The 14519-nt window shown below is 37.0% G+C and overlaps 1 protein-coding gene across 18 annotated transcripts in view; it reads left to right on the top strand.

The window, feature by feature from the left end:
* The window catches only part of SYNE1 (spectrin repeat containing nuclear envelope protein 1), a 449297-nt gene that overhangs the window by 351648 nt on the left and 83130 nt on the right, over positions 1 to 14519 (top strand). For all 18 annotated transcript variants that reach the window (XM_049113743.1, XM_035708408.2, XM_049113741.1 and 15 more), the window contains 8 exons: positions 1795 to 1965; positions 3865 to 3998; positions 4391 to 4595; positions 6276 to 6458; positions 7038 to 7184; positions 9073 to 9227; positions 9852 to 9999; positions 12738 to 12832. In XM_049113743.1, the coding sequence (XP_048969700.1) occupies positions 1795 to 1965; positions 3865 to 3998; positions 4391 to 4595; positions 6276 to 6458; positions 7038 to 7184; positions 9073 to 9227; positions 9852 to 9999; positions 12738 to 12832 (1238 nt within the window). The remainder of the gene's footprint in view (positions 1 to 1794; positions 1966 to 3864; positions 3999 to 4390; positions 4596 to 6275; positions 6459 to 7037; positions 7185 to 9072; positions 9228 to 9851; positions 10000 to 12737; positions 12833 to 14519) is intronic.

Genomic DNA, 14519 nt, shown 5'->3' with positions numbered 1-14519 from the left:
TTCTGCTTCTGTCCCACACATTCATTTTGCTTCTGGTCTTTCCTAACTCTTGAACTCAATCGGCACATTTCACACTCAGGGGCTTTGCACTGGCTCTCGCCTCCACCTGGAACACCTCCTCCCACGTATCCGCATGGGTTTCTTCCTCTCCACAAACTTTTTCAAATCTGCTCTCTCAGTGAGGGCTTTCCTGTTGGCTTTGTTTTAAATGATAGCTTCCACATCCCTACCTCGTACTCCCTGAAGCCCTTCTCTGTTTTGCCTTTATTATTTATCAACTTCTAACAAAGTTTTCAGCCTACTTGTTTAAATTTCTCTCATTAAAATGTAAGCTCTATGAAGACATTTGATAAATCTATGCCTAATGGAGTGCTGAAGTCTCCAATAAAAAATATGAATAACAACAAATACTGCTCTGCACACACCTGTGCGAGTACTTATCATGGCAGTTTGCAGAGATGAGAGCTAAGGCACAAACAGGTTAAGTGACTGGGACCTATGGCATACAGCAAACAGCTCCTTACAGTCTATCTACCTTTCTAGGTGCAGCCTTCCAGGCTGTCCTTACCTTATCTTTAACCCAGTTTTAAATCTGTTTTACTTAATTTTATGCATTCTTATAAATCATCACAAATCTTGGAAATAATTTACTATGTAAATAAATTAAGTGGTTCTTTCACAGAAACATCTCATGAAAAGCAAGTGAAAATAATACACAGAAGAAATAGACTATTTAAAAACTCTGATTACTCTCCTGGCTTTATTTTCATGTCTGCCCCTGACTTGCATAAACTAAGTAAGCCCTCACCCCTGTCTGCACCTCGAGGCTTTGTACCATTTCTGAAACAGCACTTTCATAGTCCTTTGGCCCGTTAGGTAGTAGTTTGATTGGTTTCAGCATTTTTTATTTATATTAAGAACAAAAGCAGAGAATGTAGATATAAACTAATTTATATTATCTCTTTCCTTAATTATGGCCATACTTCTACCTTATTCAAAATATTACATTTAGAAGATTAAGAGTGCCATTCAAGAAGTCCAAAGTAGATATCTTTCCAAATAACACAGACCAAACAAAGAGCTTAAATTTTCTGTTGCAGATAAGTCTAGGGAAAGGATGTTCTTAAATGTTTTGTCTTAAGATATGAATTTGAGTGTTGGTGTGTGTGTGTTTGTGTGTGAACATGCATATGTGAGATTAAAAAGAGAGAAAGAGAGAGAAAGGAAATGAGGGAAGAGATAGATAGATTTTTATTTCATTTTTTAGGACCAGACTGCCTAGATTCAAATCTAGGTCTCTCATATTCCAATAGTATGATCTCAGGTGATTTTTATGGCCTCTTTGAGCCTCAGTTTCTTAATCTGTAAGATGGGGATAATAATTATACCCACCTCGTAAGGTTGTTATATGAATTAAATGAGTTAATGCATTTAAAACAATAATTTAATATATTTCCTAACTGTGGTGTTAAATATATTAATCTTTTATCACCTGTATATTATATAGATATATAGAATACATATTGTGTATATTTACATTCAAAGGTTGTATGTTACTTTTTTAAGCATTCTAATTTAGACTGAGTGGTCAAAAATTCACAAAAATATATAAATTTCAGTGTTTCTATGTCTTTCTTTTCAAATCTTTCTTTTCTAGTTTATTTATAATGTCTGAAACCTGATGAAGTTCTTAAATATTAATGTTTCCATCAATTCAATATGAATTCCATCATTTTAAATATTTAAAATTTTAAATATTATGCGATTATAAGAAGCATCTGCCTCTTTCAAAAGGTTGGGCAATTAAAGATACTGCTGAAGTCCGTGTTTGACCAATGGAACAATCACAAGGTGGCCTTTGATGAGATAAACACCTACCTCATGGAGGCCAGATATTCTCTTTCCCGCTTCCGTCTGCTGACTGGCTCTTTAGAAGCTGTACAAGTTCAGGTAGACAATCTTCAGGTAAGGAATGAAGTTAAACCATCTTTAATATTCCTTTTAATTTCTGAAAATAAAAAAGCAAACATGAACAGCATTCTAGAATATTGCTGTATATCGTTTGCATTTAATTATTTTTAAATACGTAGAATCAATCCTACGTGCTTTATTTGTAACTTAAACTTGCCTATAGATACCAAATTTCTGGATTAGTTAATATATAACTAAATGATTTTTAAAATTCTATTATAAAAATATCCACTTAAATGCATTTTATAAAATGATTTCACATCTAAACCAACCTCCTTGATCTCGTTGCTACTTTTATATCTTCCCTTTCTCTCTTTATCCTGCTTCTTCAAGAATATTCTAAGGAAGTAAAAAGAAAACAAAGAGAAAGATAGCAAAAATGGTAAACTTGTAAACTCTTAAGTTGTTTTCTTTTTGTTCAGCATAGTAACAGTGGTCTGCCTGATTTGTACACATAAGCCTCTATTTCTAGCACTTACTGCTTGGTTTCCTGTCATACAGAATGACATCGCTGCTGTTGACTCTGCAGAGCACTGTCTCCTAACTCAGGCCACTGCCTTCAAATCAGCTCCAGCCCTCACCCTCCTGCACACTGGGCACTGATTGGGCACTGTCACCTATGGCCACTCTTTCTCCCTGGCTAATTCATGCAGACTATATGATACAAGATGGGCAGCATAGGCCCTCAAGAGATGAGTTGCCAGCAAGAGCCCAGCATGTACCCTCCTTACATCAATCCCTTTCCCTGGCTTGGCAATGAAACTTTATATGTTGCTGACCTCATACACAGACTCTCTGATCTGCAGGGAACACCTTTTCTTGGGGTTGGGTAGAAAGGAGGAAGGATAAAAAATACATATATTTAAACCTTAAACAATTGTTGCATATATTGAAAATCATTAAAATTTGCTTTGCAAATACTAAATTTGAAAACATATTTTATAACTTTGAGGAGATTAGAAGTACTTTTTAATTTAGCCTAGTCTGTATTTAATACCAGCACATGCTATCTTTAAGATCTGAAAGGATTTTGATTTGATAGCAATCAGATATTGGTGTTAAATAAAACTGTATTTTTTTTAAGATTTTATTTATTTATTCATGAGAGACACAGAGAGAGAGAGAGGCAGAGACACAGGCAGAGGGAGAAGCAGGCTCCATGCAGGGAGCCCGATGTGGGACTTGATCACAGGTCTCCAGGATCACGCCCTGGGCTGAAGGCAGCGCTAAACCGCTGAGCCACCTGGGCTGCCCCAAAACTGGATTTTTGTAGCCTCTGTCACCTATAGAGTTTTATTAAGAACTGAGTCTAGCACCTCAGCAATATTTCCTTCAAGACCTTTCGCTAGTTTTTGGTAGAAGACTGGGCCAAGTCTATAGCCTGTCTAATAAATGCTCTTTGCAAGGAAGAACACCCAAAGATAGAATTTATAACTGATACTCAGAAAAGCCATGACTTCTTACGGTCTATTTATCTGAAGTTTCTGGTAGAACAACTCTAGGTATGTAATAAAATGGAAACCTGGGTTTTGACTCTGAGTAACAAAGAGAACCAGTGTGACAGATTGCATGCATACCACCACCATAGCTTCCTACTAGGTGAAGGACAAGGACACTCATGTGAGCTTTTCCAGCAGAATTCCAGATGCCACTGTAAGAAGATTTAATTTTAAAGAATCCCTTTTCACACTCATAAGAACAAAATTATAGAAGAAAAAATGGCTATCTAAAGAAAATATAAAGCATCAGAACAAAGTTATGGCTTATATATTTTTATGTATATATTTGTGAAAACAGCTATAAATTCCTTTTAAACTTGATTATTAAAATTTATTATCTTGGCATGTCATCCGTAGCACTTTTTTTTTTTTTTTTTTTTTAATTTTGGGGCAGAATCTTCAAGATGATCTGGAAAAACAGGAAAAGAACCTACAGAGGTTTGGCTCTATCACCAACCAACTGTTAAAAGAGTGTCACCCACCTGTGACAGAAACTCTTACCAATACATTAAAAGATGTCAATATGAGGTATGGAACATGCTACTTTTACACTGCTATACATTATTTATATCACAGTGTTGTTATAAATAATGATACAATTAAAATTTGCTGGCATTTTGAATTCAAGCTGTATAGATTCTATTAATGTTTCAGTTTTCACAAATGAATTTAAAGTAACTGAATGTGGTGAAGAGCCTTAGAAAGAGATTACAATTGCTATATACCCAAAGATTGACCTCATTTTTGCCCCTGAAATACAAGTGGAAAATACTACATGGCAAAATTATGTCTAATAGAAATGAGACACCCCCCATTATTTCCATATTCACATAAAGCAGGATCATGAAAAATAAAATAGCAAATAACAGCATTTGGTGAGGGGTGTTAATCTGCCCATGAGTGTTGGCTATTGTTTCTAGATGGAATAATTTGCTGGAAGAGATTGCTGAGCAGCTGCACTCCAGCAAAGCCCTACTTCAACTCTGGCAAAGATACAAGGACTACTCCCAACAGTGTGCTTCTACAGTTCAGCAGCAAGAGGACCGAACCAATGAGCTCTTGAAGGCAGCCACTAACAAGGACATTGCTGATGACGAAGCTGCTACATGGATTCAAGATTGCAATGTATGTTTTCCCCCCAGGCTGGTCTTAGACTCTCTCTCAATTTCAGCAAGGCTAGTGCTGATGTGTGTAAGCTTTTAGTACAGTCTCAGTATGTGGGACAGCTATCCAAAAGTTGTTTTTAAGTATCAGAGTCTGCTAGGTTTTCAGAACACTGTTGCACATGTATCAGATTTAAGTGGTCCCTCCCACTGTTTTTAAAGAGGAGTTGTTTTTGCATTTTTCCAAATAGCATGCCATCCACATGAAGATTTAGGTTATTTGTTTTTACACATTTGGTCAATATTAAGATATGAGAGAGTATGGAAAATAATGTACCTTTTAAAAATCCACTGTGAAAGGTATTACCTATTTAAGTCCATTATCTCTTATGTAAGCATCACACATAATTATTTCTTCTAAGAACTTAATAAGAAGTCTTTCTCTCCTGATTTACTGGTATGCTTCTTTTTAATAGCTTTTTAATATTTATCTTTTTCTCTGAAGTTGCCAATAACCTACTTTAGGTTTTCAGAAACTGTTCTCTTGTTTCACCCATTACATGGTTCCTACCATGTGTCATTTGTCCTGATTTGTCTTTATTTTAATGAACTTGTTTCAAAGATCTCCTTGTAAACTTTCCCAAATCGGTTTATTAGGCAAGTTATAAAAAGCATATGAATTTCAACCTATTGTAATACTTTAACGTGAATACTGAATAGTGACTTTAGGGCTGAAGTTTAATATTTACAGTAAAGATAACATAATTCTTTTCTCACCTCCTTCCACATAATTTATTCTTACAAGATTTGTCATTTTCAATTTTCAATCCTCCTGAGTTGATACATACACACTGGTTTTAAGGGGTAATACTCCAAATTATCTCTCTGAATTTGTCTAAGATCTATGTCAAGGTCAAAGCTGCCTTTTGTTTTTCTACCTCTCATGGGAGTCACTGTTCAGGGTTAACAGGCTCTACCCTTCCCACCATGTCTGGTGGAGCACCCTCAACAGGTAGAATAAGTCATTTGTCATCTCTTAGTGATAGATGGAAACCAGAAACAGGGAATTTCCATTGGTTACATTTTGAGCATTTAAGAGTGTCCCACAAAAGGTGGAGACAAGAGAAGCCATAGAAGAAAATGGAGCAACAGTATGCTTTAATCCCTGCTCACCAGGGCCATTGTTGGGGCTCTATGCTCCACTGAGATAGGAGGGTCTGTCGCAACCACTATAATGCAACCATGCATATGAAAGATGCTGTTGACAAACTCATCCCCTGTGTGTATAATATTAAGCAGAAAAAGGTCAAATGTAGCTCTGTGTATTTTGACTTGATATCAACTACATGGAAAGATAGGGGGAAAAAATGCCCAAATGTTTCCACTTATTGGGTCTACATGAAGAAAATGTTTCTTCCTTTTATGTATGTTTCTCTGCATCTCCCCCAGGATCCTACAATGGATTTCTTTGGCTTTTATTATAAGGGTAATACATATACTTCTAAAAATGATAACATATCCATTTTTTAAAAAATCAGATTTAATTCTTCATTATTTTTCTGCAGGTGTAAAGGTTATTTAGTGTAGTAATTTGACAAGTAAGAATTAACTATTTCTAGATGTGTGACCTTTTGCTGATTATCAGTTTAAGGAGTACACTCACCATATTGTTTCATAATGGGCATATTTTCATCATCTGTAGGATCTCCTCAAAGGACTGGGGATAGTGAAGGATTCTCTTTTTGTTCTCCATGAGCTGGGAGAGCAGCTCAAGCAACAAGTGGATGCTTCAGCGGCATCAGCCATTCAATCTGATCAGCTGTCTTTGAGTCAACACCTATGTGCCCTAGAACAGGCTCTTTGCAAGCAGCAGACTACATTACAGGTATGTTACAGAGCTCATAATAGGTATGTCTTATAAATTGATTTTCTGTAATATCTGAACCTAACAACAGGAAAAGAAATTTTTTTCATCATTAAGACAATACCTCTTTCAAGACCAAAGAATTAAAAAGTAAATGAACTTGGAAGTTCCAGTGAGGACAAAGGAAGGTGGAAGTCTTTAACACTATTCCTTATAATGTGATTTTTGCCCCTAAAGCAATGTTTCCTTCTATGGTACTGAGTGAAATATGTTCAACTAATAAACAGTAAGTGGCTTTAGTGTTGACATTCTTGTTTATATAACAAGTTTTTGCCAAGAATCAGAATATATTTCTATTTGGTAGCATATTTTAAAAATAACTTTAATTAGTTAATTAATAAATGGAATATAAGAGTAATTCCAAGTTTTCAAAAAATTACATTAATAAAGAGAATAAAGGTTAAATCATATAGTCTTATTTCTTTAGTTATTGCTTCTTAAGGATAGCAATTTGGCACAAGAATATGAAAAATAATTTCAGCATCCAATTGTCCTTTCACTAGATATCTAAATACCAGTTTTCTTTTATGAAAACAAAAGGTTGGAGTTCTTGACTATGAGACCTTTACCAAGAGTTTAGAAGCATTGGAGGCCTGGATAGTAGAAGCTGAAGACATATTACAAGGGCAGGACCCTAGCCACTCATCTGACCTCTCAACCATTCAGGAAAGGATGGAAGAACTTAAGGTAAATGCATTCAAAAGCTAGGCCTAAATCTTCTTTTGTGCCCCAGATCTTAAGGATTACTCACAACTCCTGACATACGCCTACTTTTTATTGTGAACTTCCAAAGAAATCCTTACCTGCTCTGTTTTCCTGTAGCGAGCACATGCTGATTTCACACCCTATGATGGGAGCCCAGCCAGGAGCAGTCCTAGGATTCCAGCTCACTCCTCCTTCCCACCTCTCATCCCTGCCCCTGCGTAGTAGGTCACCTTCTCCTTTGGAGCCTTTGAGCCTCCCATCTCCATCTATACCCTTATCCTCTCCTAGGCAAGTCCTCTATTTCTCAGACCCCACCAATAGCCTCCATAGCCTTCTGTATAGCATCTTTAGCCCATAGTTGCCAGAATGATCTTTTTCTTTAAAGAGTTTTACATAATTATGAATTATTTTAAACATTCAGTAAATAAAATGATACAATAGACATGCCAGTTTTATCATATTATTTCTGTTTAAAACTCTCCACAGGTTCCCATGGTTCTAAGGGTGAAGACCAGTGGACCTGGCTTCCATCTTCCTAAGGATCTTGTCTTCCTCCACTAGTCATCTCAGTGTCCATCACAGTGCTTCCTAGCATCTGTGCATATAACATTCTTTCTTTCTGGAATTTCTTTTTTGTCCCCACCAAGTCCCTTCCCACCAAAAGGAATGAACTTTTGGTCATTTTGTTCAATGTCACTGTCTTAAGAAAGCTCCACCTTTTGATTATGGTCAGGCTCCCCAGCCACATACTTTCATAGCATACCGTTTTTCTTCTTCAAAATTTTTTCATACCATTTAATTACCTTTGTGTGATTAGGTGACTACTGTTGTAGAATAGTATTATTGGAATAGTATCTTACTGTCTGTAGGACCCATGAGAAGGAGCCCTGTATATCAGTTTTGCTCACTGCTAATATCTACCCATGGAAAATCTTCCATCTAATTGTTATGCTTTCAACTTTAGCAGTTGGAAAGATTTATTCTGTCTTTAGGGTAATGAGCCTATTTCAGAGCATGCAAAGAGAAAACACACACAGCCAAAGGTGTCCTGCCATTTCCCCCTTTCTATAGCCAATTTCCTAGCTGGAGTTACAGTTCCCTCCCCCACCCCACCCCAACCCCTGAAAACCAGAAAAGACAGCTTTGTCCTGTGTTTGAAGGGGGGGAAGAGCTCTGAAAGCACAGACTGCTTTGTCAGTTGAGTCTTACCAACTTTGGGATTGGGGCCAAACACCTAAAATTGAAGCTGCTGGATAATGTGTGGTGACTTCAAAACTCAAATGGAATCAAATTCTATCTTGCAGGCACTTAAGGGCTCTTGTTTACCCAGCTCTGCTGCTTACTAGCTGGGTTGCCATGAGTAATTTATTTACCATTTCTAAACTCATAAGGTTGGAATAGTCATGGTACTTACCTTAGGGGATTGTTTTGGAAACAAAATGAGTTATTACCTGTAAAGCTCTTATAAGAATACTTGGTTCATAATAAGTGCTCAAGAAATGTTAGCTGTTGCTATTATAAATGGTTATCATTATAAATGTTCTTACTGATATTAGGTAATAAAGAGCAGATTAGCATAGAGAAATGGAAAACAGAGTAGGAAATATGCTTTTTCAGTCATCAACAGAACTTTCATCCATCGGCAAGTAAGTAATACACGTAAACTACTAAACATTCAGTGGAAACAAGTAAGCTGTAGCAGCAGTGGCAGTGACAGCAGTGGAGCTTGTTAGGAGACAAAGCTCTATTTGCAGATCTGAGATTACAAATCAGTGGCTTAGAAATGTAGAGACTTCTTCTCCATGCACTTTAAAAGAACTCTGCCTTTCCTGACCATAGTGCTAAACTGGCTTTTAAATCTTGCTTTCAGGGACAGATGTTAAAATTCAGCAGCATGGTCCCTGATCTAGACCGTCTAAATGAGCTTGGGTATAGGCTACCACTGAATGATAAAGAAATCAAAAGGATGCAGAATCTGAACCGGCGCTGGTCTCTGATCTCCTCTCAGACCACAGAAAGATTCAGGTACATGTCTGGGCCATTCTGATATATCAGGAGAAATAAGTGCATGGTTTGTGCATGTTTATCAATCTTTCCAGTGATATTCACAAAATTTGAAGTAGAAGTGGAGAAATCAAATTGTGAAGTGGGTTCCCATGCTTGATGTGCTAAATATTGTTTTAACAAAAAAGAAAAACTCTTTTACATAATATATTAAAGATACATACATAATTTTATCATTTTGAAAACTTACCATTTTATTTTAAGGATTTTCTTTATTTATTTGAGAGAGAGAGCATGTGAGAATGAGAGAGAGAGAGAGAGAGAGAGAGAACACAAGTGGAGGGTGGAGGGAGAGGGAGAAGCAGACTCCCAACCAAACGGAACCCGATGCAGGGCTCCATCCCAGGACCCTGGGATCATGACGTGAGCTGACAGCAGATGCTTACCTGACTGAGCCACCCAGGCACCCTGAAAACTTACCATTTTAAACTTTTTTTTCTTAAAAATTTACTACCTAACATCAAAAGCTTCATGGTGGTCAAATTAGAATTGCAGGCAGAGAATATTTATTTAGTGTAGTTTTATTGCTAACATTAGAAGAACAAACAACAATATAATCATTATTCTTTTCCTTTGTTCTGTCAGTAAGTTGCAATCATTTTTGCTACAACATCAGACTTTCTTGGAAAAATGTGAAACATGGATGGAATTCCTGGTTCAAACGGAACAAAAGTTAGCAGTAGAGATTTCAGGCAATTATCAGCATCTTTTGGAGCAGCAGAGAGCGCATGAGGTAAGTTATGTTGGTAGGTTAGTGGGGTAATAAAATAGTTTTTGATCCTTGAAAAATGCTGCACAATGCCATGGGGAGGAGTTCAAGCACTATATTTTGCGTTGAGTCTGCTCAGGTGTAGTCATTGTTTGCCTTCTTTCTTAAGCTTGAGGTTTTCATATGTTAATTACAAAAATGTGGTCCTATTCTTTGTTTCCTTAGTTGGTTTTAAAAATGTGGTGGGCTTAGATATCCTGCAACATATACAGCCAGAATTGTGGTAAAAGTCTATTTACAAGGGAGGGGGGGCGGGGAATCAAGGGTATGTGTGAAAGGAATGCAGAAATAGACAATTTTCAAATTAGTTACATACTACATTAATCTTGCCAAGGCTAGTTGCTAAAGAGATTGTTTTGATCAGAAGTCTTTGATAAATGAAAATTGTGTGTTACGTAAAAAACATGTATATATTTTATACTTGGAGCTTAAACTACCAAATATCTCCAAGAGTACCTCTTTTTTTTTTTTAAAGATTTTATTTATTTATTCATGAGAGACACAGAGAGAGAGACAGAGACAGAGACACAGGCAGAAGGAGAAGCAGGCTCCATGCAGGGAGACAGATGTGGGACTAGATCCAGGGTCTCCAGAATCACACCCTGGGCCGCAGGTGGCGCCAAAGCGCTGCGCCACCGCGGCTGTTCTCCAAGAGTACCTCTTGATCAAATTGCATTATAATTATTTCTTAAGAAACACTGAAGAGAGAACTAAATACAAAAAGCAAATTAATTAATTTGCATTTCATCTCGATTTTGCTGTTTACTGGTATAACCACATTGGGCTGTATGTTTCTGAACTATACACAAATGGAGAGTTAGGATCTACCTAAAAGCAGAGAAAAGCTGAAAATAAATTACAAGAGAATGAAACTAACTTTAAAGCATTTTGCTTATATTTTAAAAGTAGAGAATTTAAATATGTATAAGGTATTTTTAAGTCAAGTTTTATTAAGTTGACTGAAGATGAAATAAAAGACAATGAATCAAAACCATAGTGATATATCACCATACCCACTGTGATGGCTTTGATGAAGAAGACAGTTAAGTGTTGGCGTGGGTATATAGGAATTGGAATCCTCATACATTGCTGTTGGGAATGTAAAATGGTGAAGCTGCTTTGGAAGACAGTTGGGCAGTTCCTCAAAATACTTTACAGAGTTACCCAATAATTCCAATGACCCAATAATTCCAATCTTAGGTTTATACCAGAAAGAAATGAAAATATGTGTCCACAAAAACTTGTGCGACAATATTGTTCATAGCAATGTTATTTATAAGAGCTGCAAAATGAGGACAACCCTAAATATCCATCAGCTGATGAATTAATAAATCAATGTGGTATGTCTGTACAGTGGAATACTATTCAGCAATAAAAAGGAATATGGTGATGATGCATCCTGAGCATGCATCAACCTTGGAAACATGCTAAGTGGAAAGAAACCAGTAACAAAAGACAGTACATTGCATGATTCCATTTACATGAAATGTCCAAAGTAGACAAATCTTCAGAGATAGAAAATAGGTCAGTGGTTATACCTAATGGGCTTATGGGTTGTGTTGTGCCCAAGATCGCGAATCCGAGAAACCACCAAGGAGCCGACACCAATGCAAACACACGAGGGTTTATTACAAGCTTGAGCTTGGGTCCAAGTATATCCGACACAGAGGAGCAGGGACTTGGACCCCGAGACTAAGAGGCATAGCAGCTTTATAGGGGCCAGTGGCCCATGGGATACACAGATAATTGCACAGTCATGTCAGTCCACACGCAGGTGGCTGATTGAATTACATCTTACCCTACAGTATCTATTTGAGCTGGCCTATTACTTTGGTCAGAATTGGCGTGCAGTTTTGGCGGGCACAAGGCAGAGTTACATTATTATGAGCCAATTTCCGATTAGGGTGTGCCCAGCAGTTTGACTAGGGTGGGGCAGCACCTTAAGCAATAAGCAGGTCATGTGGGGGTCATATAGGAGGTGGTGGGTGTAGCACAAAATGGAGTTGGTCCTGCTCTGCTTGTCCAGGGGTAGGGGATTTTGTTAAATTTCCTGGGTCCCACAGATTGGGAAGAGAGAGTAATTGCTGAGTGTGGAGTTCTTTTTGGTCTAAAATCAATTATGGTGATGGTTGGCCAAGTCTGTGGATATGTTAAAGGACATTGTTACTCTAAATAGGTGAATTATAAGGTAGGTAAATTATATCTCAGTAAATCTATTTTAAAAACAAAAGCAATAATTTGAAAAACTTTGTTGAATTTTTTGTAATGAAATAATTTTATTAACCAAATTAAATAAAAGAATATTGAGTTCCAAAAAAAAAAAAAAAAGAAAGAAAAGAAAAGAGAAATGTGGAGTTTCTTAAATCTTTTTTAACTTTCTGAAAGGTCTTTAGCTATTCTCTATCTGAAAATAAATTAGAATATAAATTATGTTATTAGGTGATTTTGAAAGAAGGAAAACATAATTTTACTTTTAGTCACTTAGTTTTTGTAAGCAAAACTAAACTTTATCTTTAATTATATCTCATGTGATTGTTTAAAAATGCATTATTCCTATACCGTGGGACTTCACACAAACTCCAATTCAACTGGAAATATTTTTCAAAGCCTTGCTAAAACAAAAATTTGGGGAAGTTACTATAAAACTGGTCACTAAAATTGGGAACTCTAAAGTGTATTTTTCTGTTTTTTTCACTTAATAGTTGTTTCAAGCAGAGATGTTCAGTCGTCAGCAGATTTTGCACTCAATCATTATTGATGGTCAGCGTCTTCTAGAACAAGGTCAAGTTGATGACAGGTAGGATCTTTGATATATTTTTATGAAGAAAGGTTCCAGTGAATTAGTCATTTTCTTTTTAATGAGCAGATTAGAGGGCATATGTCTAATCTTCCTAAGGCAATTGTACTTCAGTGGGGCCTCAGTAATTGGAAGAAAGGCTTGTCTGAATCTCTGAAATGACTGAGTATTGAATCTTTTTAAAGAATGGCTATTATATTACATGAAGGACATAGAGTAATTGGAAATCACCTAGCCAACCTTCTCCAGACCTCTGCAGGAGACTGGAATTAATGAATAGATCAGAACAAATTGTATCAATGATGTATCAATGGTTTGTAAACAGATGCTTCTAATCTTCTCCTGCCCTAACAGAAATTGTATTCCTCAAAGGAGCATAGAGATCACTTGATCATCTCTTTTACTTAAGAAGAAAACTTAAGGCACAGAAATGCAAACTGATGTGGCCAAGGTCACTCAACTAGCTGTAGAATTGTATATCTGGTTTTTAGTCAGGACCAGCCAGCTTTCCCACAACATGGTAATTCCAGGTTTCAAAAGGGTTTGTTACCTTAAGTCAGACGACACTCAACCTGAAATCTGGCTTCCTCTTTTTTTTTTTTAATTTATTTTTTATTGGTGTTCAATTTACCAACATACAGAATAACCCCAGTGCCCGTCACCCATTCACTCCCACCCCCCACTCTCCTCCCCTCTACCACCCCTAGTTCGTTTCTCAGAGTTAGCAGTCTTTACGTTCTGTCTCCCTTTCTGATATTTCCCACACATTTCTTCTCCCTTCCCTTATATTCCCTTTCACTATTATTTATATTCCCCAAATGAATGAGAACATACACTGTTTGTCCTTCCCCGATTGACTTATTTCACTCAGCATAATACCCTCCAGTTCCATCCACGTCGAAGCAAATGGTGGGTATTTGTCATTTCTAATGGCTGAGTAATATTCCATTGTATACATAAACCACATCTTCTTTATCCATTCATCTGTCGATGGACACCAAGGCTCCTTCCACAGTTTGGCTATTGTGGACATTGCTGCTAGAAACATCGGGGTGCAGGTGTCCCGGCATTTCATTGCATCTGTATCTTTGGGGTAAATCCCCAGCAGTGCAATTGCTGGGTCGTAGGGCAGGTCTATTTTTAACTCTTTGAGGAACCTCCACACAGTTTTCCAGAGTGGCTGCACCAGTTCACATTCCCACCAACAGTGTAAGAGGGTTCCCTTTTCTCCGCATCCTCTCCAACATTTGTTGTTTCCTGCCTTGTTAATTTGCCCCATTCTCACTGGTGTGAGGTGGTATCTCATTGTGGTTTTGATTTGTATTTCCCTGATGGCAAGTGATGCGGAGCATTTTCTCATATGCATGTTGGCCATGTCTATGTCTTCCTCTGTGAGATTTCTGTTCATGTCTTTTGCCCATTTCATGATTGGATTGTTTGTTTCTTTGGTGTTGAGTTTAATAAGTTCTTTATAGATCTTGGAAACTAGCCCTTTATCTGATAGGTCATTTGCAAATATCTTCTCCCATTCTGTAGGTTGTCTTTGAGTTTTGTTGACTGTATCCTTTGCTGTGCAAAAGCTTCTTATCTTGATGAAGTCCCAATAGTTCATTTTTGCTTTTGTTTCTTTTGCCTTTGTGGATGTATCTTGCAAGAAGTTACTGTGACCGAGTTCAAAAAGGGTGTT

The sequence above is a fragment of the Canis lupus genome, chromosome 1, assembly GCF_003254725.2.
Source record: "Canis lupus dingo isolate Sandy chromosome 1, ASM325472v2, whole genome shotgun sequence".
Taxonomy (NCBI): Eukaryota; Metazoa; Chordata; class Mammalia; order Carnivora; family Canidae; genus Canis; species Canis lupus.
This window is presented reverse-complemented; position numbering and strand designations above follow the sequence as displayed.